The sequence below is a fragment of the Poeciliopsis prolifica genome, unplaced genomic scaffold (genome assembly GCF_027474105.1).
Source record: "Poeciliopsis prolifica strain line A6 unplaced genomic scaffold, Auburn_PproV2 SCAFFOLD016, whole genome shotgun sequence".
Lineage (NCBI taxonomy): Eukaryota > Metazoa > Chordata > Actinopteri > Cyprinodontiformes > Poeciliidae > Poeciliopsis > Poeciliopsis prolifica.
The window spans coordinates 1,035,265-1,062,542 of record NW_026562391.1 but is presented as its reverse complement, the minus strand read 5'-3'; the positions used below and the strand labels follow the sequence as shown (position 1 = coordinate 1,062,542).

Sequence of the window (27,278 nt, the reverse complement as noted above, 5' to 3'; positions counted from 1 at the left end):
CAAGTGAAAATCTTTTCCCCTCTATCCATAGAACAGATCCTCGAAGAGCTTCCAGCACAAAGAGCTCAGGCAGCGTGTCATGCAGGGTGGCAGATCATTTGTTCCGGCTTTGTGGCTACAGGACCTGGGCTCCAAGTCCGTCGTAAAACTCTTGAGTCAAATGGAGGCCGACTAACAGCCAAAACTTGGCCCAAAGCGGGCCAACCCGCCGATGCCAAACATAGCACATGTAGAAAAATGAAAGAATGTTGAAATCACCCAGTCAAAACCTCAACTTCACTGAAATGTTGTTGCAGGTCCTTTAGCGGGCTGTTTGGTTCTGGATTTCTGTAGAGCTCGAAAGACTGAAACAATGCTGGAAAGATTTGTTCACCTTTTGAAACCAGATCATTTTGGCTTATTTTAGTCAACAGTCCAATATGTGTGTGTTTCCTTTTTGTACATTTGAGGATCCTGGTTGAGATCAGATCCTCATGCAGTGAAAAGAGGTGTACTTTCTTTTCACTGTGACTATGGTGAACAATGCACCTCTCCCAAGAATCATGTGCACGATTATTACTTTTTAATATGAGCCAAAGTAAACTGACACTGGTCTACTACATTTCAGGAAGTTTCCCGCAGTAATAAGAACAAGGACATTTTTTTAAATTGTCTTCTAACGCATTTTTTAAAAACAAGTCTAGATTTAATTAAAAAAATAAAATAAAAGCAATAATTACCTACCCTGCAGCTCAGTCATGTTTTCATCATTTTTCCCATTTTCTAACGTACGACGACAGACGAAGAACACACACGGTGTTTAATATAAAGACCACAGCTGGGAGGTGTGACCGCCAACATGGCTGAACGGCCTTTCCAGCGATGGAAAAAAAAATATCTTTACAGCCGAACTTTTCAGGACAGAGGGGAGAAGAATTCAAACCAATAAGTTCAAGAAAATGAACTGCGGGAGGGATGGATCTGTAGAGCTTTGTGGAGAAGCAGCTTTCAGTTTCTATGCACCACAAATCTGGAAGAAACTTCCAGAAAACTGCAAAAATTCCCAAACACAAAGTTCCTTTAAAACAAGACGAAAGTCGTTGCTGTTTAGAGTTGTCTGGATCACAGATGAACATATTTGATGTATTTTTGCTTTTGACTACATGTAGTGACTATTGCTTGTTTCATAATTGGTTATTATATTTTCATGGTGTAAAGCACTTTGAACTGGCCAGTCATTGAAATGCGCCACATACATAAAAATGATCAATTTCGTTTCTGCAAGCTGTGTTTACTTTTTGGAGTCACTTTAACTTTTTGTGCAGATGCACCAACTGGGCTTTTTCTGCACAGATTTTATTGATTTTTTTTTTTTGCTGAGTTGTTCATTCCCCTTTTGAAAGTTTCCCTTTTTTTTTTACGTCTTTCCACAAAATGAATAAAAAACACAAGAATGTGCTGAGGGTTCATAGACAGAGGTAGTTGTTTTTGAATCAAACAGTAGATTAAGGAATTAAGATTGTCCCTATTTATACTCGATGCACCCCAAACCTTCATGTGATTATTTTAGTACACCCTGTGGGATGGATGCATTTTGGATTGAAAATGGACGACCTTCTCAGTTTGGATGCATTTATCGAACAGGAGGTTAATTCCGATTTTTCAAGCTCGAGGGAAAGTTGGGGCGACTTCGATCTCTGGCGGATTGATCGGTGCCTCCCTGGGTTTTTATTATTTCTACTCCCCCCCACACTAAATCCTGCAGCATTAACAAAAGAGCACTGAGGTGTTTATCTTCCTATAGCAGACTGAGAGAGAGAGAGAGAGAAAAAGAGAAAGAGAGAGAGAATAGGGAAAAAAAAAAAAAAGAATCATCAGCCTCTTCTCTCTCCTCTCACTCTTGTGTCTTTGTCTGGTTTGAAGCCTGGCTCATGTGACGGCAGAGTGCCGCAATGCCTCATCTGTCCTGGGAGATTCTTAACAAACATCTCCTCCTCAGGAGGAGGTGCGGCGCGGCGCCACCTTCTCCTCGTCTTTCTGCTCAAATCCAGGATAATTACAATAATTGTCTGAACCCACTCGGTCACCTGCTTTAACAGTCTGGTTGGTATTCACCTCATGATTGGCTGCGTCTCTTCCCCGTGCGTCCCCGCGATTGGTCAGCGCGCGGCCGCCGTGGGACACTCAGTGCCTTCCTTCGTCAATACTCTGATTATTAGGAGGTGCAATAAGCATAAAAAAAAAAGTAATCTCTGATTCATCTGATTATACGTACCTACGCCCGACGACTTTTCAGATTTGCATTCAGATAGCTCACGGAAACACACACACACACACACACACACACACACACACACCACACACACACACACACACACACACACACACATATTCCCACACAGACAGCAACCTATTTGGCAGCTCCATCTGTTGTTGTAGACAGACCGCCCACACACACACACACACACACACACACACACACACACACACACACACACACACACACACACACACACACACACACGAGGATGCACTTATATTGGCAGGGATTTGCATTCTGTAAAGAAAATGGAGTCGAGACGAAAATGATGGCACGCGTAATGAAGCAACAAGGGACCGACGCCGTTCAGCTCCCTTGCTTTGCGTGTGTGTGTGTGTGTGTGTGTGTTTGCTGAACAGACAAAGAGAGAGAAAGAGAGAGAGAGAGAAAATTGTACGTATGGAGAAAGAAAGAGATGTAAACAAAAAGGAGAGAGAGGGAGGGAGTTGGCAGGAAGTTGCGGCTGCAGGTTTCTTCAGGACGCCTGATCAGGGCCTGGACAAGCCTCTTGTTTTAACAAAGAGCTTAAAATGGAAAAAATTTATGATTTTGCTTGGCTTTTTTACTTTAAATTTTTTTGCTGGGTACAGTACACGCACACTGCAGATGTGGGTAAAAAGAAAGGTACGCCACTCTGAAAAAAACAAAAACAGACACTCATCTCATCCTCTGTGCATATACCACCCACTTTCTCTCTCTCTCTCTCACACACACACACACACACACACACACACACACACACACACCAACACAGACCTTGTAGAGCTAAGCACCCAAACCACCCACACACAGAGGCAGACATGCGCAGTCGCAACGCGAAGCCAGACACACGTATGCAGCACATAGATCCGAGACGCACACAGAGCACGGACGTATGATCGCACGCACACACACACATGCGCCTGCTCTCCCTCGCGAGGAAGCAGACGTTAACGCGCCATAAATGGAGATGGAAGGAAGCGAGAGGAGCACATCCATACATTAATATGCAAACGCACGCTAAAAACACAGCCACACGTTGTTCGTCCTCTCTCACGTGCACCTTGCACACACACACACACACACACATAAACAGACCATACACACAAGGCAGTATGCATGCATGCATGCATTCATACCAAGATCATCCAAGCGTGCCTGCTCCCACCACCTCAGCCTCCTCCCTGTCTATTCGTCCCTCCTCTCCAGGGAGACTCTCGCTGTCCTCTTCCGTCGCCATCTCAGATATTACGTCCCCCGTTTGAGGAGTTTCTACACCCACAGCGCTGGATTTCATTTAAACAGCTGATTTACAAATGGCAAATAATAAACTGTGCACTCCTTGTCCTCTTAGTCTTCTCCTGATTAATTTTTGTCCTGCTTTACTTTGTCATTATTTTCTGATCGAATCTGTACCGTCCTTCAGGTACCGAACTTGCCGTAAACTGTGCTACAACTGAGCAATATGGCCTAAAATCAATATCGCGATTTACCGAGGAGTTCACGATAAATGGACAATATCACGACCCCCGTCACCCGCACCGAAATTAAAGGCTGTGATAAATACCTCGCAGTCGGGTTTATTGACGGTATAATTCTGGTTTTTCGCAGTAATTTTAATGCCACTTTAATGAACGTTAAAACCACAACTAAATAAATTAAGAAAGATTTGCACTTTTAGTTGTTATTGAGCAAATGGACAAACCCAACAAGTTATGAAATAACTTCTAACGTGCTGGCTCAACCCAAAATATCACCTAATGATTGGTGCTTTTTTTTTGAGCTCCTCCACCAGCTCCACCTCTAACAATCCGTATTTCCTCCGTTTCCTCAACATCACTGTCTCTTTTACATCGTTTTGGCGACCCGATGGGGGTGGAGTCACGTGACTACAAACCATACAGGTAGCGCTGCGTCTTAAAGGAACCTGATCCCAGGCTTCGCTTGTACCACGTGCGTTTTGTGCTTCTCAATCTGTTAGTAGAGAAATATTCCTAAAAAAAAGATTACTTATATAAATACATAGATATTTATGAACACAAATGAAATGGTGGAAAGTGGCAGAAAATCTGGTAAATTCCCAGAAACTTTACATCAAATTTGTGGGAGTTAGCTGGCAAATTTGGAGAAAATATCAAATATCACTTCTTTGTTGTAATACGAGATCCATTTAATGTTTTTACGTAATTATTAATGTATATCAAATGTTATTTTCCGACGAGCACATTTCCTTTGGTTGTATTTACCCAGAATGCCCTGTGCCATAGTGCGCTTCCTGCTTTTGAAGCCTTCTTTGGTCCGCTTGGCATTCTCACATGCATTCAAATCACTTCAATTGAACCAAGACCTGGTTTGTAGCCGGACCAGAGTTTGCTTCTTTTTGCTCAACATCAAAGTTTGATTGCGTATTCACATCCTCCCAAATTTTTTTTTTTCAAATCAACTACATAGTCGATTGAAGCGGATTAAACTGGGCCAGTGTGAATGTGCCCTCAAATTCCAGGTTTTTTCCCATAAACTCCTGCTGATGCACATGGGAAGTCTGAAAAATTTGTCCCATTATTTTACCTAAATGTATTTTCTAACCACGGGTTTCAAGACCTTGTTATTTCTTAACACTGATCTGGAAACTGTCAGTTCTGGTCTGAAGGAAAACCTCGGCGTTGTGTTTGAACAACTCTGATTCAATCTGACCAGGAGATTCAAGTTGATTCTTTTTCTCGCTCATCTCTTTCTTTTCAGCGTGGGGAAGACCCAAAGATTTGTTGAAGGTCACAAGCTCCTCAGTCAACTTTCAGGCAATTTACTTGTTGCTTTTTGTTTTGCTACACAGGCAATAAGGTGCTTCATTAAAACAACTAAAATAAAATATTGAACAAAAACAATCATAAGGAAAAGGAATGGACCTCGCTAGCTTATTGTTCTTAGTGATTTAGCCAAGTAGTTTGGATAAATAAACATGGCGGACATGCATATGAGGTCACTGTGCTGCTGTTTGTCTTTTTTGCACCTTCGATGTCTAGTGTACGGATGAAGATTAGTGACACTAAAACTCTGTAGTGCTGCTAAATATGTCTAAAAATCACATTAAAAGCACTGCTGCTGTCATCAACCTCACTGTGCAAAATCCACTTGGGCTTTTATCGATTGTCACCGTTCCTGTTGTTTTGAACGTTTTCATTGTTGCTCTGTCCATCGATACAGGAAGGTTTAGTTTTACTTTGGCGAGATTGTCTTTTCTTGTGGCCATTTCCTGTTTTATGGAGACAGTCACACATCAGCTCTAATTGAACACCATGTTCTCTAATTTTTAAAGTGAGTTGGCTAAAGACATTTCTTGACACCTTTTTTTTTATCTTTGAATTAATTATTCTTAATTAAAGGCTGGGTTTTTCTTGTTCTTACTTCCACGCTGCTGCAATAATAGGGAAACTTATTTATCTATGCGTATTGTGAAGGTTATCGTGGCATACGTCATAATGTTACGTTTTGAATATAACAGTACAGCATACATGTTCATGAATAATATCTGCCAAACACATGTTTTTTGTACCTTATCGCCACTGAACAGTTTATCATGTTTAAAATATTTCTTTTATAAGTTAGCTTAAAATCTCAATATTTAGCAGTAGCATTTTAATTACATAGGTCTTTTTTTTTTTTTTTTTATTTAATACTGGCAAATACACGTGTGAAAACATCGAGTTGAATTCATCAAACTTTCACATGAAGGAGAGGTCTCACTGGTTTTGGGTCTATGTAAAAAAAAATACAAATAAAATAAACTACTTAAAATATGATCAAACATAGCAGAAACAGTCATTTTGAGTTGGATGTGAACATAAACTTCAAATGTTTTGATTGTTGCAGTATCTGTTTTTTAAGTAATAAATGGCCATCCAGGCAATAATCTCGTTGAAATCAGGCATTTTGGCAACATTGTCCTGCCTTTTGTGTTCTGTCCAAAACATCCGAGATCCTTGAGGTTTGTTTGACACACCACAATGCCCTTCACGTCCAAACAAATAGTCTGCGCAGTCGAAAGCTCTTACTGGCTTTGGCGGATTAATCACGAAAGAAAGAAAGAAAAAAAAACTACTTAGACAGGCTTTCAATTTTGAAGGTCATTTGTTAATTTCCTTGAAAAATTTTTTTCGTCTTTTATTTAAATTCTTATATTCAGCCAAAACATCTGTTTCTATGGCGATGTGTTTTTTTTTTTGGTTGGTCTCCCGTTTATTTTGTTGCATCTTTAGTAAATAAATACCGTAACGTTCCTTTAAAAAGCTGACAAAGAACTTTCATAGTGTTCCCAGCATGCTCCGCACACAGAAACAAATCCACGTTCGCTGACCACTTCGATGTGTTTCGTCGGATTGCCGTGTTTCCCTGGTGCGCTGTGACCGATGGGACCGGCAGCGCCCCAATGTGTATTAGCGTGCAGATCTGAGCGGTGAATGAATCGACCAAGCGTGTGTGAAAAACGTGCCGTCTGACTTCCCACTCTTTCTCTCTCTCTCTCTCTCTTCCCAGCAGCGCACACACTCATTCATCCCTCCGTATACACACAGAGCTATATTCCCTGCCAAGAATTTGCGCTTCTGTCAATCCCCAGCACACAACCAGCCAGAAAACGCCTGAGGGAAAACCTGCGCTCTTAGCGCCGCAGCTGCAAATATTTCAATGCAAACGCGAGATAAAAAAGGACCTCACACACTCAGTGCTTTGCAAAAAGTATTAACACTCCTTAAACCTTTCCACATTTTGTCACATTTCAAGTAAAACCATCTTTGTGTTCTATCAGGATTTCATGTGATAGATCAACATAGAGTGGCGCAAAAAAAGCAAAGTGGAAGAAAAATAAACACAATTTTAGTAATATTAGTGTGGTTTGCTTTTGTATTTACCTGCTCCTACTTTCCTTTCCTTACTGTCTTTAAATACAAGCTAGACGACGCGACTGCCTTCAGGTGTTGTTTAATTCTCCAGTCTTTCCCAATTCCATAATCAACCAAAATTTACCACTTTGAAAATCCAAAGAAATTAAATCAAGCTAGTTAAGTTCTTTCTTCCTTCTTCTGTATGTAAATTTGGAAAGGGCTCTCACGATAAGATATCACAAAATCCCTTGTCAATATTTCGAAAGTAGCACCAAAAAAACCCATATTTTGAATGTTGAAATCCATGTACTTTCTTCCTTTCATAATCACAATCCTTTCGTTTCAGCCTGTTGCTAATGCTGAAAGGTGAAAAAGCTGAAGGCGTAGAAATACTTAGCAAAGCACATCACATGCACATCAAAGTAGCTTCGTGAGCTCGGAGGTGGAGACTTGCGGTATTTACAATTTCGAATTTTTCTTTAAATATATTTGTAAAAATGGGTGGTAAACATTGGAGAAAATTGGACGTTAGCTAAAAAATTTGGTTGTTTTTTTTTTTTTTTTTTTTGAGGGGTGGGGTTGGGGAGTTGAACATTAAAAAAAAAACCCATAAAAACATGCATCTTCTGCTTCACAAAAACGCAGCCTGATTGTACTTGTACCACATAAAATCATCGCCAACAAATTTCTTTGACTGCAATCTGTAGCTATGTTGTCCTCCCACAGGAGCCTTGGGAACAATAATAATAATAATAAAAAGAACAATGTAAACAAAAAACATTTTTGTAACAGGGTGTTGGGGGTTTCAGACAGCGGGGCCAGGAGATTGTAAACTGTCAATATACACATCGAAATGTACAACCCTCGACCTCATCGACGCCACAAAACACTAAACAGTCAAAGGAAAATGGGGCTCAGCACAATCTTTCAGTCGTCACTGCCTTACAACGCTGTAGTTCGGACGCTTCGCCTCGCATACATTCAATATCAAAACAACAGTGTTACCGGAGTTTGGGGGAGGGAAAATATCGCTCTCTCCAAACAGGATTACCCTCACTGACAGCCCTCCCCAGGGAATGTCGGTGATTGATTGTGAAGGGAAAGAGCCTTGGTGACAATAAAAGCTTAAAAAAAAAATGTGGAAAAACTAAAAGTTGAGAAAGGTTGCACAGGAATGAAGAGGTGAGTGTGTGTTCGATTTTGGGGAACTAGGGGGGCCACGCTCTTTACTCTGCAACCTTTCTCCACGTCTTTCTGTCAGTCTCTGTCAGAAGAACGAGAACATTCTGATAGAGAAAGACAAAAGCAAGCAAAAGGAAGGAAAGTACAAGAAACTGACCAAGCAGTAGCTGCGTTTCCAGGACAAATGTGCGCAAAACGGTTTTGATAATCTGCTGAAGTCGAAAAAGCACAATTTTGCAATGACGGTCTTTCCCATTAAATAAGAAACGCATTTGAAGCTGCATGTGAATACATCCGTTCACGCGATAAGTCGTTACAAACGTGGTGTCATCATCCACCAAGCGTTTCCCGTCTTCTCCCAACGTGTATTTTCCGCCGCAGGAACATCCAGTTGTTGATCATGCTGCTCGAGTGATGGGACAAATGTTCTTTCCGAAATACGCCAAGTTCAACCAAAAAAAATCTGAAAAACCCCTTCATCCTAGCACAAAGACGTTTTTATTGAAAAACGTGTTTGTTTTTTCCCCAGAATTAGCATATTTCCATTTATCTAATTTACTTTCGTAATTCCAATTTGCGCAATTACATGTCCAATGGAAACGCAGCTTGTGAGAGAAGAAACGCATTCCCAACCACCTGGCAGCTGGGAGGGAAGGGGGGGCGTTATGTGACAACCGTCATGGAGACCACGGCGGTCTAATGTTCTCGACTCTTTACCGCAGGAGAACGAGTCGGTCCGATCCGCCTCCGTGTGATCAAAATAAAGTGCTGCCGTCTCCGCCGGCCCCTGGCATGGCGTCAGCCGGCATGGTCCCGCTGGAAGCTTCGCTGTTATTGCCGGCCGCCGCCACGGCTTCCAGAGAGGCAGGGTCGAAACCCTGCTCCACCCCGAGCACGTCGGCCTCCATCTTCACGCTGTCGGCCAGGAAGGCCGAGTATGCGTCGCTGTCGGCCATCAGCAGCTTGAGCTTGGGGATCCAGCTCTTCCGTACGACGCGCCTGGCGTTGGTGCACATGTCGGCCGCGATGGCGTTCATCTCGCTCTCCTTGAAGCTCGGCGCGAAGTTCTGGCAGTAGACTGGAGGAAATGAAAGAAGAGAAAAGCGGAGACCTGTGAAGGGTATCACTTTAACAGCAAGTGCCTGACAAAAAAGCCAAGATATCACAAAAAAAGATAATACTGTGAAGACTCACATTTGACCGCATGCAGCACTCTGTTGTCCAATGGCTTCCGGCTGGGGTCGTTGGTCGATGAGCGGATGCCGGTTCCACAGCTGTTAGCTAGTGTGCTCCTAACCAGATGAAAAGGAAACAAAAGATCCCTTTAACCTCTTACTCACATATTTGATTCCATAAACTCTAATCGGTTAATTTTAAGGTACGAAACTACCAATAATGTAGAAAATTTATATTTAATGATGCTGTTAAAAGCTTGGAAAGTTCTAAAAAGCCCAAGAGTAGCAAAAGGACAAGGGGTACACCGATTGCAATTTTCTTACCAATCACTGATTTTAAAAAGCCTGACCTGCCAGGACCAAATTTTTTTCTCTTTGTCTAAAAACCTGCTAAAAATAGCAACAAAGTTGCTAAGTTGGCAACAGTGGTGAGACTGTTGTTAACAGCACATGTGAAATTTTATTTGTTTTCAAAACAAATAAAAATTTAGGGCTGAACGATTCATCAGATCAGTCATGATGAATCGACCACTGGGATGTTTGTCAAACAATTTAGTGATAGATTAATCGTTAATTCTAACATGCAGACAGCAAAAAAAAAAAATCATTTGCCATATTCACAGCAGTAATTAAGCCAGAAGTGTACAAAAAAATTATACATTTTGCGTTTAAGGTGGCCTTAGTCTGTAAATAACTTAACTCCTTACGTGACCTAGTTTTAGCTTCACCAAGTTCAAATTCAGTAATAAAAATCTCCCATTGAGCACCTTTTGACATCCAGTTATTAATCTGTTATTCCACAAAATAATGAACAGACCAGCCCTACACTGTGCTGACGTTATGTCAAGCTAATAGAGCTGAGCTTTTCACGTGACGACACTAAGAGTATTTTTCTAGCTGCAAATGGATCCATTACTGCAAATAATAAAGGCTGCTATTGTATATTGTAATGTATATTGTTAAATGAAAAACTACCAGAATATTTTTTATTGATAAATTGATAGACAAATTGAGAACTCAAATAATCGCTGGTCACAGTCTTATGAAAATTTGGGTGTGCATCTGGGATTCTGATGCAAAAATTTAAACAGTATTGATTAAGATCAATCTTCGTTTTTGAAATTCTTTTCATTTTTTTATATCCTTTTTCTTATCCAATTAATCGTCAGAAAAATCAATAGAGTAATAAAGTGATAAGAATTTGGACTGCAACATTATCCCAATCCTAATTTGGGATTATGTTGGTAAAATTTTAACTGTATTGATTATGATCAATCTACATTTTCCAAACTCTTTTCTTTCTTTCTCTTTCTTTCTTCTTTTGTTCTATTTCTTTCTCATGTCCTTCGCAGCTTCTATCATGTTTTCTTCTGACTCCATCCGTCTTTCTAACCACACCTTGATAAAAAGCATCTCCGCAGCATAATGCATGTTTCACCATGGGGGATTGCAAGATGAGCACTGTTTTCTTCCACACAGCACTTTGCATGCAGACAGAAATCTTCAGATTTTGTCACCTACATGACTATCTTATCATGTTTTGATTGAACACGTTTGCAGCGTTTCTAACATGTTACAGAAACATTCTCAAAGCTCTTTCCAGTGACAGCAAAGCTTTTAAAAATAAAGTCAAACAAAAGTTGGTGATATGACATGAGATGATTACCAACTACGTTGACCTCAAAATAAATTCACCTTTCATCAGAAAAAAATTGAAAGAAAGAGTATTTTTCAAATCAGTCATCAAAACGTTTCATCTTTAAAGCCTTCAAGAAGGTTCTTTGATAACAGCTTTTCTTCACTTGATCCATCTTCGCTGCTTCGCTCTCCCTCCCGCCCACCCGCTAAGAAAGTTGACGGCAATCAAAAGCCTCGGCATGGCAGCGAATAGGCAGGATTTCAGCCACTGACCTGTCAAAGAACGCCGCCAGCAGCCGCCTGAGCAGCACTTTGTGGCGGGTGCCAGCGCTGACGTGACAGTTCATGAGCTGGGCGCGCGAGATGAAGACCGAGGTGCCGCTGACCAGCTCCAGCTTCTCCGCCGGGTCGCCTTCCTCGTAGAGCTTCGGGTGGCAGCGGTTGCCGATCTGGCTGATGAGCTCGGCGGGCAGCGACGCCAGGTCCTGCCGGGACCGCCCCCCTTTGCCTCCACGCCCGCCTCCCGAATCGGGGGCCAAGTCTGGCAAAGCCTCCACCCGTTCTCCGACCACTGGAGACGAAGGAAAATTTATTGTTGCTGTGAAAATATTTCTTCCTACTGAGATCTGAAAAACACGGCAAATATTTCAGTTCTCCCAAATGTTTTTCAGAACCCTCCCACGGTCTTAGCGTGACAGCTCAGGAGGAACGCAGCAAATGTCACGGTCGGACACCGAAGCCACAAAAAATAAAAAATAAAAAATTCGGAAAAGCATACGTGGAATCAATGCAACTTCACCAGACTATGCACAGAGTAAAAACAAAACAAAACTGGTGCCCATCTCGATTGCAGGAAGGTTTTAAATTTTTTTTATTTTTTATTTTTTGGGATAATAATAGCGCAAAAAAATTCTAAAATGCAACACATTTTATTAAATATTTGTGAGCTTTAGTAAAATGAATAATATTTTTACATCCCATTAAATTAAAATCCCGGTTACCACTGCTTCCACTAAACACTTTAAGACAACAGCTGTGACAAAGTGCTCTACGGATAAAAGCAACAAACGTTCAAATTATGGAAAGGACTAAAGAAAAAGACAACAATAAAATCAATAAACGCTCAAATGGAAATAAGATCAAAACTCTCAAAATGAACCGGACTTTCCAGGCAAGCGAACCAAAGCACTAAGAGGTGGAAATGCACCCAAAAATAGCTAACTTAGGGGCTTCTTCACTCTGCAACAGGTTTCGTTACAGAAGAGTGTTGCGTGATTTCAACAGGACAGTTTCTGGCTTAAATCAATCCGAACGCGTTGGCCTATTCATTTCCTCACCTGCCGCTCCGGCGTTCAGCATGCTGTACATGGTGTACATGTTGCAGATTTGTCTGTACTGCTCTTCGGCGCTCTCGTCCGCGATCTCGTCCTCCTCCTCATCGTCGTGGTAGCTGATTGGCGAGTCACTGGTGTACATGCTGAGCGTGCCCGGGCTGGTGCCTTCAGGGGTGCCAACATTGTTGTTGTTACTGTTGTGGTTAGTGTTGAGTCCAGCTCCTCCCACTAAAGCGCCGCCGCCACCGCCGGCTCCCATCGCCACACCGGTCGCCGGGCCTCGGCCAGACGTGTCCTGCGTCGCTGCGTTACAAGACGAGGAAGAAGAGGAGGAGGACGAGTAGCGTGCAGCTTTCCTCATTCCACCTCCCCCGCCTCCTCCAGACCCCCCGCCCCCGTCCCGGTTGGCCCCCTCCCACAGCCGCTTGGCCACGGGGGTGCAGACCACAGAGTAGGGTGAGCCCTCCTGCCGGGGAGGAAGGAGGTATAGCCGGTTAATTATCATCACACTCAGACGCTTTAGCAGCTCATCAAATGCTCACGACTACCAAGGACACGGAACAAACAGCGACATGTCAAAGTCCGTTGTGTGGGGTGTCAAGCAGTGAATGAAAGAGATTAACAGTTGATGTTATGAAGGTTGGTTGTAGGATAACTTTGAGAAAAAGCACTTTAAAGTTCCAAAGGCACTGTTTCAACTTTTGAATATACCAAAGCCAACGCTAAGCGTCAGAAATCATTTAATTACTCAGACAATCATAACACAAACCGTCCATGGATACTGAAAAAATGCTTTGTAACCCCGCTTACTGTTGAGGTTCTTCAATCATTTTCCCTTTATATAATTTTCTGCAGAATATTAGACAGTGTTTAAGGCCTTTGGTCAGAGGGTACCTGCTGCTGCTGTTGAGGGACTTGCTGAGGTGTAGTGGCCGTTTGTTCCGACTTCACCTTGGATACCAGGGGAAGAGGCGTCAGACAAGAAGCAGGCCTTCCTACAGGCGCTGCAGCCACACCCATCCCCACACCCACCCCTCCGACTGTCTGGGTGACTGGACTCTGGGGCTCGGAGGACGGAGTCTCCTCAGCATGGAGACCCTGGGAGTCACAGCTTGGGGAAGAGACCTAAGAGGATTGGAAAATGAAAGTTTGATCCATGCACAGTATGTTGATTTTATGCTTTATGTTTTGACGGTTCAACATTTTTAGGAGTTTTGTCCTTCGTAGATCCTTCACAATAATTTTTGTGAATGATTATGGAGGGATGGAGGAGAAAAAGATGAACAGTTGGCTGAATGTTTGGAGTCACAGTCAGATGGATGAAGAAAATGGATGGATGATACATATGTAGGTTTTGTATGGATGAACACACAGACAGACAGATAGATGGATCATTTCTGAATGGATAGAATGACGGACAACTTTTGGGGACAGTCAGATTGATGGATGAAACTTTTAGACAATGGGACCAGGAATACCATCTTTCCACGCTTACCCAGTCCTCAGGCATATTTCTACTTTTATAGACTTTTCTAAACTGTACACATACTTTTGCGAACTTCACTTTAAGCACAATGCAATGTTTGTTCTAGTTCAAAGCTAAATGACAAACTGGTGAGAAAAGGTTCTGATCAATATACAGATCTATGCAGTGAGGTACTCCAAACCCGGTCAGATCACCACTGCTACCTGCAATGTCACTGTCATCGTTCAGTCACAACAGCATCCTGTATCAGGATTGTAATTATATTACGGTAACTAACATAGTTTTCTTTGAACAGGCTCGAGAATACGTACATACACATCTGCCACATACTTAGCTCATTCATTCACTCTGAAGTCACCTTGAGGAAAAACTCTGTGCCTTTCTCCATTATCTGTTGGATCTGGAGGAAACCGGCGGTGTACATCAGCAGGAACTGGTCTCCGATGTTCATGCTGAGGCGCCCCGTGTAGCAGAAGGCCAGAATCTGCTGGAAGCTCTGCGGCTGCACAGCCGGCGGCAGCTCCACCACAGAGCTCTTCCCGCCGGCATTGAACAGATCCCGGAAGTAGGAGCTGCTGGCTGCCAGAACTGCACGATGAGCCTGAGGGGTAAACAGTGTGGGGGGAGTGCGGGCTCGTCAAGGTTCAAGCCGCACAGTGATTCGGGCTGAATATATAAACAGACTGATGGAAACAATGTTGGATCCATTAGATTATGACACATTTGCTACGCCGCTAATGGCAAATTTGTCATCTGCCAAAATGCCTGCCAAACAATTAAGGTGATCCAATTTCATGTTTAGGAGATATGGTTTTAAAACACACAGAACTGTTTGATATTTTGTCATGTGACAGCCACAAATTTCAATATATTTGATTCTACTTCACCATCGTTTTGGCGCCCACTCTAGCTCAGCACCCCATCCATCGTATATAGTGCATACACACTTTTTGCACCACAGGATGAATGTTTTGGGAGGGGCTTAAGACAATTGCTCACTGGGTGTTTTACTTATTTTATGGGTAATTATTTATTTACTTTATAATTCTTCTCTCTAAAAGTGTTAAACAATAATTATTTTTTTCCTATCACAATTATTTTGGTTCTTTCTGCTAAAAAGAAGGAAGGTTGTTGTGTGCCCAAAGACTATTAACTTTCTGATTAGATGTTCATTTTGAATCTTCACCTATTTGATAATACATGCAAGCTTGAGGTTGTAATGTGACTAAGATATGGAGAAATTGAAGTGTTTTGTATGTAAATCCACATTAAAGAAAACTGAAAATAATTATTCAGCTAAAATGTAAAGTACTTCATAATCTACATTTTTCATAAGGCAAGACAAAAAGACTAAACTTTACAGAAAGTTATTAGACAAAACAACTATTTGAAGTTTTAATTACGGAGAAATACTGTTAATATACTAGCGAATAAAATATTTCATACAATCTGACCTTAAAGGCATGCCCCTTGACGACCACGGAGACGTCACAATAGAGGCCCTGCAGCCGCTGTTCGTTCAGACACTCCAGGACATTGTTGCCAAAGTTGGGGATCGCCATCTGCAGCGTCTGAGCCATAACGCTCTGCCCAGGACCACAGGGTCTGCGAAATTGACCACGGCAAGACAGAAAGTCAAAGGCGTACATGTGGCACACAAACAGACACATTTTATTGGAGTAGGAGCCGACCTGATGCAACCAACAAGCAAACTAGTGGTTTCCCAATGCCGATGCTGATGTTGAGCCGATACCAGCGTCAAGTGCTCATACTCAGAAAAGCAAGCCGACACCCCAAACCGATACCACTGTCCTGCTGGACTTTCCTCCTGGGCTGCACTGGGGTGCAACTCTGAATATAAACCACACTTTATACCAGGTGGTGGTGGGAAAAGACCAAAAAGCTATTTGTTGGTCCTCAAAAAAAAAAAAAAACAGATAGGGAAAATGAACGGAGAAGCTACATGGTGGCAAGCTGAAAAAATTTAGAAGTTGTGCTAGACTTATTTGTCTGATTTATTTTGACTAACAGTCAAAAAACGACGGAGGGAAGGATTGCGAGTGGCTAAACGAGGAAGCAAAACAAATGCAAAGGGCAGACAAGGCGGTAAAGAAGACAAAGCGATGAAAGGAATCTTCAGACGTAAAAAGTAGAGCAAAATGGCGACCAGGGTTGCTGACGTGCACCAAGTTTGATGAATTAGAAATTTGGTAAACAGCTCTGATTCAAGTCTCTTTTTTTCCAAATAAAAGAGAATTTGGAGGCAACTGGGCCAGTTATATAAGCTCTTATCTTTACCCTAACCCTGTTTCCTACTTTATAGAACTGTTTGGCGGGTTTTTGCCCTACTTTGACATTTATTTTGTCAGTTCTTCTAAGCGAAGAATAAAAACTGCTTACGTAACTTGTCTATTTCACTTCACCACAGAACAAAAGGAAGGAAACCGTAGATCTCCAAGCGAATAATGTATATCTATCATTAAAGCATGACCTGAAAATGGGTTGTACTTTTGTTTATAAATGCGCAGCACATATAAACTGTAGCTGGGCTCAGAAGTAAATAGCTGGGAACATAAAGGTGAGTCGGAACGCCGCTGAACAAACACGTCACATGGAAGACTGCGGCCTCCGAGCAAAGGATGCTGGCCAGGTTGGGCAGACAGCAGCGAGGATTTGGAGCACAGCAGTGATGCATTCTGTCTGACCCCGCTCCAACCCCAAACATCCCAGTAATCTGTAATAATATTTAACTGATTAGCCTTTCTCTTACGGTGGGAGCGAAACTCTCGGATCAAACCCTGCAACCTAAACAGCAGGCTTCACAGATTTACTCAGATCTTCTCGTACGTCTGGCAAGACCTGCTAACAGAAATTCACAATTTTCACAGCTTATTGTCTGACATTCTACACCAACTTGGAGTCTGACTGGAAATGATAATGAGAAGCTAATTGAGAAAAGTTTTTGTGTGGCTTTACATGATTAAAACAACGCAGTGAACAAATAAAGAAATCATGTTTCAGGCAACATAAAGAGAAGTAATAAAAAGTTGCCAAACAGACTACAATTAATCAATGTTCCAGTTATTAATCAAAAGCTGCTCTAAACTGGTGGATTTTTTATTTTTTTGCCTTGATTTAAAGGAACTCTGTGTTTTGTCGGTTTTGAAATTTTCTCAAGGTTTGTTTCAAATAAAACTGAACACTGCTTCTCCGTGTTTGTTTTTGATTCTGGGGATGCAAAGTAAATTTCAACCAGAAGATCTGAGTTGTCTGTAAGATTAGAAGTAAACAGCTGGGATTTAAGTCTCTAATGTGTTTCGGTCCTAAAGTCTTTGTGTTTCCAGATCTTGCTGCGACATTAGCCTGTCAATCCTAGAAATGGCCTTAAGGTGACAGAAGAATGACTTTGTAATTGTCTTTATGTGTTGTTGAAGGTTCAGGTCTGAGTCCATCACAATACCCAGATTTCAGACCTGATCGCTAGTTTCTGGTTGCAGCAACCGAGGTTGCACGCTGACTCCAGATTGTTCCTGTGCAATGACATCTCTAATAACTTCAGTTCACTGCAGATGGACAGACATAAAACCGCTAGAGACAGACACATCACAAATGATCAAACTTAACAGACAGGAAAAAAAAAATAGTAGAAGAACGATTCAGAATTGAAAGAGAGCTTAATCAAATATAGAAGGTAAGGAAGCTGTAGGAGGTATTTCTTATCACGTTTCTTCTAGTTTTACGATTTTGTTGTGTTTTGAATCATCTATGAAATTTCAATATCAGACAAAGGCAACATGATAAAGTCAACTGATAAAAGTTAAAGTTTGAATCTATATTGGATCTTTCTCTCATTACCCACACAGGCTCTCATCGTCCCCTGGAGGCATTTGATTAATGTTTCCAAGCGAGATCTAAGGAAACCATGCACTTTCTCCAACTCTGAGCAAGGTCCTGCCCCTCATTCTACATGTACGTTTGACCACTTGTCTCATCAAATTAATAGAGTCTGTTTAAGTTGGCTGATTTCCTGGCACAGGGCTAGCTTTGAGCCATAGTCTAAACATGTTTAATATGCCTGAGATCAGGCCCAGTCCAGAAGCTTACTGTTAGAATGCTTAATTAGTTCCAAACACACCAGTTTTGATGTGTTTGGGAAAATTGTCCTGTTCCAACCGTGTCCTTAGTTTTCACTGCCTCGCTGTCAAATTGATGGAAAGTTAAAGAATTAGCACCATTAGCACTGGCAGAGAAACTACCAGTGTGATGCTACGATGGTTGCAGCTAATTGCAGGTTTCTTAGGTGTGAAAACATACATTTTGTCTCCTCCAACATCCCTATTGTCATTGTGGCCAAATAACTCAGTCTGCTTTGTGTGACCATAAAAGTTTCTTTGGATCCTCGCTGTGAGCAATTAGAACTCCAGCCGAGCTCCTGTGTTAATTTTGGAGCAGAATGCTCTTTCTTCGTTGACATGGATGAAGTTGGCAAACCCACAAGTTTCTGAATCGGCCCAGACCCATAACTGTGTAAAAGATTTTATGTACTACACTTCAAGGCTACGCCATGAATCTGAAACAATTCAAATGAACTCTACCAATTTTGATACGTAACATTCAAAGGTCTTGCTAACAAATATAAAACGTGTGTGAGGATATTCAACCAAATATAAGTAGAGTATAACTTTCACTCTTTGTAGATTAAAGCTAATTCAAAGGAGTGGTCATTTTGAGAAAAAAAAAAAACTGTGACCTACTTATTTCATCATCCCAGGGTGAAAGTCTCCATAGTTTGAAGTCGAGAACTATTTTGTCAGTCTGAGTGGTAAATGCGTATCAACTTTTCGCCAGAATATGGTCAAACCCAGCATAGTCATTTGTCATGGCTGACTCCATCAGTGTTTTAAATATTCTCCACAAGTCTGCATGAAAAATATCAGAATGAACAAACTATGGTATAGCTCAACTCAACGTGGTTCCACAAACAGGCAGTACACATCTGAAGTAGGGACTGTAGGATATCAGAAAATCTTGCAATGGCAACTCTGTGACCTTTAGCACTTTAGATATTAGCACAGTTATTTTTGTCTGATGTGGGTATCTGCTGCCAGAAGACACTGTCCAACCGGCTAAATATTGTACAGCGGACCCCCGGTGATCGCGGGGATTATGGACGACAACCGCCTGCAAATAGAAGAAATCTGTGAGCACTTGAGACGCCCGCTGAAAACGCTTTTCGACAAATAACTTGTAGTTACATACCACAGGAAAAAAATGTGCGAATAGCGAACTTGCAACTAGGCGGGGTCCGCTGGAGTAGCAGTCAAATATATACACTTGGGATATATATAACCCCACAATTACTGCACTCCAAATAGTCTTTTGTAATATGATTATTGTACAAAATGAAATTATGGAGACAATATATTTGCAATATATCGTTCAGTCTTAATCTGGAGACCATTCCTCCATCAAACACAGCACTGACGTCCAGGTCTAAGTAGGTCTTGATACCAGCAACATAATGGCCGACAGCATGTCAAGCAGCAGTGCAGATGTTTCAACTCCTAGTTGTGGTACGAGAAAATCTTCCAGAGATTGTCAGCCTCATCTTAAATTCTTCCATGTTTCGCCATTCACAGAAAAGCCACAAAGCCACCAACTGGACGTTTCAGATCAAATTTCTGAAACTAAAATCTTCCTCTAATTGCCTTCTAAACTCTAAGAAGTCGGCAAAAATGAAGCACAAAAGTGACCAAGAGAGACAGCAAATGCAGAAATATCACCCCCCACCCCCCCCCAAAAAAAAAAAAACAATTATAATAGAGCAGCATACTGAATCGCACCATCTTGTTTTCAGAAAGAACAAACACAAATGGATTTTCTTTAATCAAAGTTCCCAGAGAACTCATGAAAACAGCTAAAAGTTTAGAAGTGAAGTGACGCTTTGGGATCGGGGAAAAAACAGAAACCTGTCAAAGCACAAACAGATGTGTGGAGCCATCATTTCACAATAGCATAGAGTGGAAAGAGGAAGAGATTTAAATTCCTACACAACCCAAATCAGTATAGCAGTATGCAGCTATGCACTAAATGCAACTTTGTTTATGCGGTGGCTTAAATTAAACCCGAATAAATCTGAAAAACGCACGACAGCGTCTCTGGTTGCAAATCCTTCCATCTCATCCAAACACAAAATGTCTCCTGGGACATTAACTTCAGACACATTCTGACATATAGGATACATAAAACCATCAAATATAACTCCCCCTGGCTTGAATTAAGTTATACATCATATACAGGAAGCAGGAAGGTTTTTTTTTGTTGTTGTTTTTTGGTCTTAACTCCTTTAAAAAGCTGCTCCTCTGCTACAAAAGCAAGGCGGTAGTGATGGGAAGCTACCAGGTGTAAACGTGATGCAGGATGCTGCGGGATGCACACTCAGCAAACCTTCCCCAGATGAACAATAAATGCTGGGGGGGTCAAAAAAAAAAAATCAAATAAATTTGACTGGAGCGTACCGACTGGGCATGATCAGCTGCTTTACGCCTACACAACACAGCACAGAGGGTAGACGGTCATTAACACTTCAACAAATAAATCATCAAATAAATCCTTTTAATCAATCTAATCACGAGGCAAGAGATTAGGCACGTCTTATTGTAACCAGAAAGCACTTCCTTCATATGTTTTTTTTTTATTCTGATAATGTTATATGATGCTAGATATTACATCACCGTGCTAAACTGACGGGACAAGATTACACACTCATTATTCAAATGAACTTACCAAGATGAGAGCGCAGTATAACTGATGGTGCTATATGTTGTTGATTCTTTTCCATATTTCTTTAAAATCGATTTTATACTGCGATCGCCTCGCTAATTTTACTGTGACATGTCGTTGAGTTGACAATTTCAATTCATTCTGGGATGTAAAATGGCGGCTTGTTGGTAAAATAATAATCTTGGTGAAATTTTTTGTTTTACCTAATCTTGAAAATTGAGAATATTTACACAGGTAAAATATTTACACATACCGTCAAAAATTTGGGACTTTTTGTTGCAGATTTCTTTTTGCTGAATTTGCACTCCGGACATGAGCAAAATTATCATTTTAACAAGCTATGGCGTTAAAAAATAACAAATATTTATTTATTTACAACATCTTACAGTCAATCTAACAAGGTTTTACTTTTATATGTATATTTTTTTTGTCCAACGTTTTACTGTTGTGCTTTACAGGATATTACTGTGCAATTCTAACTTTTTGTTACTTTAGTGAGTAATATATAACCTCTGTCAACCAATAGAAGATGAAGAATGAGGAAACAAAAGACTGCCTTTTTATTGGAAAAGCAACAACGTTCCTAAAAATCTCTGACCTCTCTCCGATATCTTCGCTATGGCTTCCAGCTGCCAAACCAACAAATGTCCCAGCGGAGTATTTGGGAGGCTGATGGTCGACGCGTGTTGCAGTTTGCAGGGACAAATACATTGTGATCAAAAACTGTTTGGCCCCTTACAGATTTTATCTACGTTGTCACGCTTCCATGCTTCAGATCATCAAACACAACTTAATATCAAATCAGAGAATTAACATTTTTAGATTCTGATGTTATTTATTAAAGTGAAAAAAAATAAAAGGTTATACAATTGGTGATTAAACATAACTGGTTGGGCCACCCTTTTGTGGCACCAACTGCCATTAAAACTTTGCAACAACGGCCAGTGAGGTTTTTGGTTTTTCAGGTCGTAGTGAAGGAATCCGGTTGTGCAACGGCGCCTAAAGTGGGTTGAAGGGCAGACGTTCACTAGAACGCTCCGGAACTAACGAAAAGTTCCTGTTTTGTCTTTTCAGTCCACAGAATATTTGGCATTGACAAAGACTGGAAAAAAAGCTTTCGTCAAATGTGCGGAGGGCGTTTGTGTCACTTTTTGGAGTTTTTCATCTTTTCCCTCCATGTGGGCATTTTAGTGCACCAATCTCCTTCTTGCTGTTGAACTCTTGGGAATAACTTTTGCAGACCAGAAACTTTTGCAACAGATTCCCTACTGTACCCTGTCTTCTCTGTTAAGACATGGATTATTAGACTAATGTGATGGCTTTGTTTGCCATCTCTTATTGAATTCATCTTGATCACGGAATTGTGTGTTAGTTTTGAAAAGTTTTGCCAGCTTTATATACATATGGCATAAATATAGGGAGACATTTGGATATCATAGCGAAACAGATACAAGTGAATTGCAGGTGAAGTACGAAATAGAGAAGCTAATAAATCAGATGCCAATAAATCCGTTACTAATAAATCAAACGCTAATAAATCAGCCTTGATTTCCTTTATTTTTGGGTGATCGCGATGAGTCGATGTTTACACGGGAACCCAATCTGATCCGCCGATCCTTGTCACTTCCGTAAATCAACTCTGTCGCTCTATCTAGCAGCTTTTCTGACAAAAAATAATCAGTGTCAGCCAAAATTGGAATCGGGAGACAGACTTTTTAAAGATTGGTGATCGAACAGAAAACTGCAATCGGTGCACCTGTAGTCGTAAAATAGCGTAAATAAGCGCTAGTGCAGTTCTAAAAGCACATCGGACGAAAGATATTTCTATCATAGAGAAGATGGCACAAAAAAATGACAACAAAAGTGACAAAAAGCAGAATGCACACAAAAAGGTAGGGAGAGGACGCAAAAAGCTGCCGACAACCCCAACGACACAAGAGGAATAACTCTAATAATCCTTTCGAAATTGAATTTTACATGGACCTGGGTTATTTTTTTTTTATTTGTTTAATGTTCATTTAAACTGGTTTTAACTTTAAGTCTGTCTCACAATCATAAGTGAGACAAGAGCTCGAAAAAGAAATCTACAAGGGGGCCAATATTTTTTCACAGCACAACATGTGCAGTCATAAAAATAATAATAACCAGACAGCTGTAAAGACAAAGCAAGTGCAATAAAACTGCAAAAAAAAAGATGTTTTTCTTACCGCTTTTAAAATATTATATTTATTTAAAGTTAGACGTTTATCTATTGCATTTATTCACTGTTACTTTTGATACTCTAGTTTCAGCGAAACAAACAACGGCCAGCAATACGACCATGTTTAATAGTTGAGTTCTTGTAAGCAGTCTGCAGACAGCTGCTGCTTGAAGCTTGCCAACTATAGTTTTAAATGAGCATTACCTATAATGAGAGCATAGTGTGGAAATTAAGATTGCCATAACAGTGATGGTTTTTTTTTTTCTTCTTCTCCTCCAACCAAATTCCCCTTTGGTGTGCACAGCGAATGCCTCCTGAGCAAATTTTTGCTAAAAAAGAATAAAGAATAAGGGGAAAAAAATCACAGAAAAACGACACCGTCTCCCGACTAAAACAGGAAGTTGCGGCTGAAAAGCGAAGCCGAAAAGGCGTCCAATCAAAGACGTCTAAATGCGGTCAGAAGGTCAGATGGAGTTAATCATACTGGCATCCAAATGCTGATATTGGACATCATCTAAACAAAAAATGGATAGCCTGTGTTTTTTTGTTTGTTTGTTTTTTCTGAGCAAAATAAATGCAAGCGCTGCAAATGGACATAAAGTAAATATCCATAAGCAATTAGTGGCAAGAAAAACCTCATTAAAAGGAAACCGTAGGAATGATATGAGTCATGGCTGAATTTTTAAGGGGGGAGGGTTGACTCCCATAACTCATTAAAATTTAGTTCATCTGCCTCACAGTGAAAATCAACGTTCACGCTTCGTTTTTAAAGCGACGGGGTGCATTTTGTTTATTTGCAAAGACACGTCTTTTTTTGTTTGTTTTTTTTTTCACATCCAGGCTGCTTGACTGATTTCATTTCAACATACACAGGGACACAGACCTATGGACATCCTACACCCACCACCTTCTCCCCCCATACGGGTCAGAAAGGTCACAACAACTTGCAGGAAACATAAAGGGGAGTTAATTCAAAACACTTGACCCTTGGCCCCCAGTTAACATGTGCCCCATTACAAGCTCTGGCTCAATGCTCTACTGTGTGTGGCATCTTCTCTGTCTGAGTGTGAGTGTGTCTGTCTGTCCTTATGTGCTAAAAAGTGTCTTTTTTAGCACTTTATGCAAAACCACCCATATGCATCCCTTCAATGTGCTGCAAGCGAATATTAAAAGTGTGTCCAGATAAAGCGCTATTTTCTGCTGGACTCACTGTACTTTTGATATCAACATCAATCTCGGCCAAGTCGGTGAGTTCACTACTTTTGGGAGGTTAAAAGGTATCCTGTTAGCAAGTAGCAGGCTAAAGCTAAAGCTAACACTGGTCAGGAGAAAGGAGCCGTCCCTCACGTTAAAGTAGCGTCAATCACGTAAAAGAAAATCAATTAAAATCGGCTTCCTCGTTTGAAGACGTTCGTGGCGTCAAGCGCCGCATTCGCCTGGGACACCGAGGGCGGACTGAGAGCAGCGGCACAATGTGGCTACAGCGTAGCCTCCCCCCCACCGAGCGCCCCGACCGCTCAAACTTCAGAGGCGACTTATCAGTTATGCACGTCGGTTACTCGTTGATTCATCTTACGTGGAAGTCGAGCGGAGTCTCGCCGGCGGACACCTCGGAGGCTGAGTCCCCGCTACCAGCGGCGAAGCGGGGCAAAGTCGGGGCGGCCGGAGAGCTGTCGGTGCCCCCGCTGTGTGCCAGCCGCGATGCCCGGTAGGATTTGGGAGAGCTCGGTTGGCCCGGGCCGGTGTGAGAGAACCGGCGGGAGGGGGCGGCAGCGGCGGCTGCGGAGGGAGAAAGGATTCAAAATGTTCCTCCCTTGTATTTCAAATGTCAGCTCCAACTTCACTTAAAAGAAAGAGCCCAATATTTCTCTCTTTTTGTCGACTGGGGAGAGGGGGCATTAAAAAAAAAAGAAAAAGGAAAGAAATTCCTCCGAACCGTCGAGGGGGTCGGTGTTCTCCCCGCGCCTCCGTGCCAGCAGCACCGAGCCTCGTCCTTCTCCTCCCGGCGGCGGCACAGCGGTGCGGCTCCCGTTCCGGTTCGGAGACGAGCTGGTCCCGTCCAAGATGTCGCTTGTGATGTCTCGCTTCAATTAAATTATTTATAATAAGCAATCTCGGCCAACCACAGAAGCGATGCTGGGCAGAACTCCAATTTCCAGTCTATTTTTTTTTCTTCTTTCTTCTTCTTCTTCTTTTTTTTAACCGGGGAGGAGTTTACAGCGGGTGATCTTGGCACTCCATCTTTAACCGACATCAACAGGTCATCCCGGGACACAAATGCGCCGCAACTGTGGGCGAGACAGAGGGATGGATCCGCGGCATGGCGAGAGCAGAGCGGAGAGGAGAGGAGGGGAGTGTTTACGGGAACGGCTGGGAGAAAAGAAAGAAAACTGAACTTAGCCGGTTTGTTCACCGCGCTTTGTGATTTTAGGCGACGTTTGCACTTGCAGCTCGACGGACCCCGAAGAGACAAGGTGGCTTTTGAGGAAGTTCAGGAATGCGGGAGAAAGATGAGCCGGGAACTCATAGAGCCACTCACCGACCGGAGAATGGAGAGCAGGGGCGCCACAAGAGATTTTGTAATAGGGCCTTGGGGGGATACTCGGGTGCCATTTATATTAATACAACAACAAAACAACCTTTGACTGAATCTTGGGAATGTCTTGGATGAAGTTGTAGGTCTTGGCTTTGAATCCCAGTCTGTGGTCGTTCATGGATCTCTCTCCATGAATCTGTGGGTTCCGAAAATGTTCGTTTGGGTGGGCAAACCAGGCCAGTAACAATTTTATGAGTGCACAACTAAACCCAAAAAAATTAAGATAGCCTATATATTTATTGTATTAAAAATTGTTATTCTATTTTAAATTTTATAAATATACATTCATTTATTTATTTTTTTAGATGTATTTCTTGATTGAAGGAGATGACTCATGCTTTTCTCGTGGCAAATATTTTTTCCTGGACGGGGCCATTAACCCTTTACTCCACCCTTAGGGGCGCCACTGGTGGGTTCTCTCCAGGTTCCTCCCAAAGTTCAAAACATGACTCTTATGGTTGAATGGCCTCTGTAAGCTGCCTGCAGGTATGAGGGTCTGTCCTGTGTGATGCCCTATGATGGCCTGGCACCCCATCCATCGCAGGAAGACTCCTGGAGATGGGGTGTGGAGGTACTTGGGTGCATGGTGCTCTTTAACATCATGATATTAATCATGATGTCATGGCTGATAACCATTATTGGCCACCAGGTGGAAATAAACGTTGCTTGTTAGCTGGCCACGTTTTACTTATCGAACCAGCACCGACATCTTGGAAAAAATGGCTGACATCGAGCGACACTGATGTGGACACCGATATGTTGTGCATCCCTAAAACATTTTGCCACAATTTATGGCACGTGGTGAAACATCAAGTAGGTATTGCTTGATGTCTGATGAAATTGGAGAGCAGTGCCAGAAAAAATGGCATATATCTAAAAATAGGGCCCCACGAAGAAAACAGAAATATAAATAAACCCTGGAACCTGTAAACATTTGACCCCTCCTGTATTAAAACCATTCACATTATATTATACAGATTTTTTTGGGATGATCATTGCCCCCTCGGGCCCCCCTCTTGATGGCGCCACTGAAGGAGGGGGCCAGCGCAACAGAAGTGTGAAGCCGGTGTGAAGTGGTGAAAGTTTGGAGCGTCCCCATCCCCCCACAACAGTTGCCACAACTTTACCATCCAATTCAGAGCGAAACGACAGCAACAAAAACAAGGACTCACAATAGCTTCACCTTCACTTCAGCAGCTCGCCAGACCTCCCTGTTCACCCAGATTCACGAGGACGCCTCCCCACCCCCCACGACAACAGCGCTGGAACGGGACAAGAAGACGCCTCCGTCCCGCACAGGCTGGGACGAGTCCCGGAACCGCCGGCGACGAGTTGATCCGAACCTTTCAACTCACCCCTCCGATGGATCCTCCTGGAATTTCTTCCCGAATGGAGGAGCGGTGCACCAGAAGAAGAAGAGGTCTAGTTTCTCCCTCCGCCTCGCCACAGACAGTCATTCACTTTGACTGTATGCTGTGAACCAGCAGCAGCACACCGTTCACGCACACAAACACACACACACGCACACGCACGCATGCAGGCGAGGATTGGAGCTCAGAACTATCGAGGAGAGGGGAACAGAGAGGAGCAAAGCGGGGATTTTTTTTTCTTTTTTTCTTAACCCTCCCATCCATCCCAGGGGCTGCAGACTGATCACAGAGCCACTGATCGACCTGACAGACAGGCAGGTAGACGGACGCATGGTGGGGAGGAGGAAGAGAGGCGG

General features: G+C 42.1%; 1 protein-coding gene across 2 annotated transcripts; it reads right to left on the bottom strand.

Moving 5' to 3' along the window:
* Positions 1-7,723: 7,723 nt before the first annotated feature.
* Positions 7,724-27,266, bottom strand: nacc1b (nucleus accumbens associated 1, BEN and BTB (POZ) domain containing b). 2 transcript variants are annotated; one of them, XM_055041590.1, is made up of 9 exons: positions 24,893-24,960; positions 24,533-24,735; positions 15,428-15,578; positions 14,332-14,574; positions 13,382-13,612; positions 12,491-12,953; positions 11,427-11,724; positions 9,535-9,632; positions 7,724-9,418 (listed from the first exon to the last, which is right to left on the bottom strand). In XM_055041590.1, exons 3-9 carry the CDS (start codon positions 15,551-15,553, stop codon positions 9,096-9,098), a joined length of 1,782 nt encoding a protein of 593 aa, XP_054897565.1. In that variant the 5' UTR covers positions 15,554-15,578; positions 24,533-24,735; positions 24,893-24,960; the 3' UTR covers positions 7,724-9,095. The 2 variants fall into 2 exon arrangements, with proteins under 2 accessions (XP_054897565.1, XP_054897566.1); XM_055041591.1 differs by lacking the exons at positions 24,533-24,735; positions 24,893-24,960 and adding an exon at positions 26,908-27,266.
* Between the last annotated feature and the right edge of the window lie 12 nt (positions 27,267-27,278).

Excerpts from the sequence above, each read along its gene's own strand:
- nacc1b (XM_055041591.1), bottom strand. The coding sequence starts at position 15,553 with ATGGCTCAGACGCTGCAGATGGCGATCCCCAACTTTGGCAACAATGTC. Across the intron at positions 13,613-14,331 it reads GCACAGAGTTTTTCCTCAAG|GTCTCTTCCCCAAGCTGTGA; the intron begins GTGACTTCAGAG and ends CAATCCTCTTAG. Across the intron at positions 9,633-11,426 it reads CTGGCGGCGTTCTTTGACAG|GAGCACACTAGCTAACAGCT; the intron begins GTCAGTGGCTGA and ends TCATCTGGTTAG.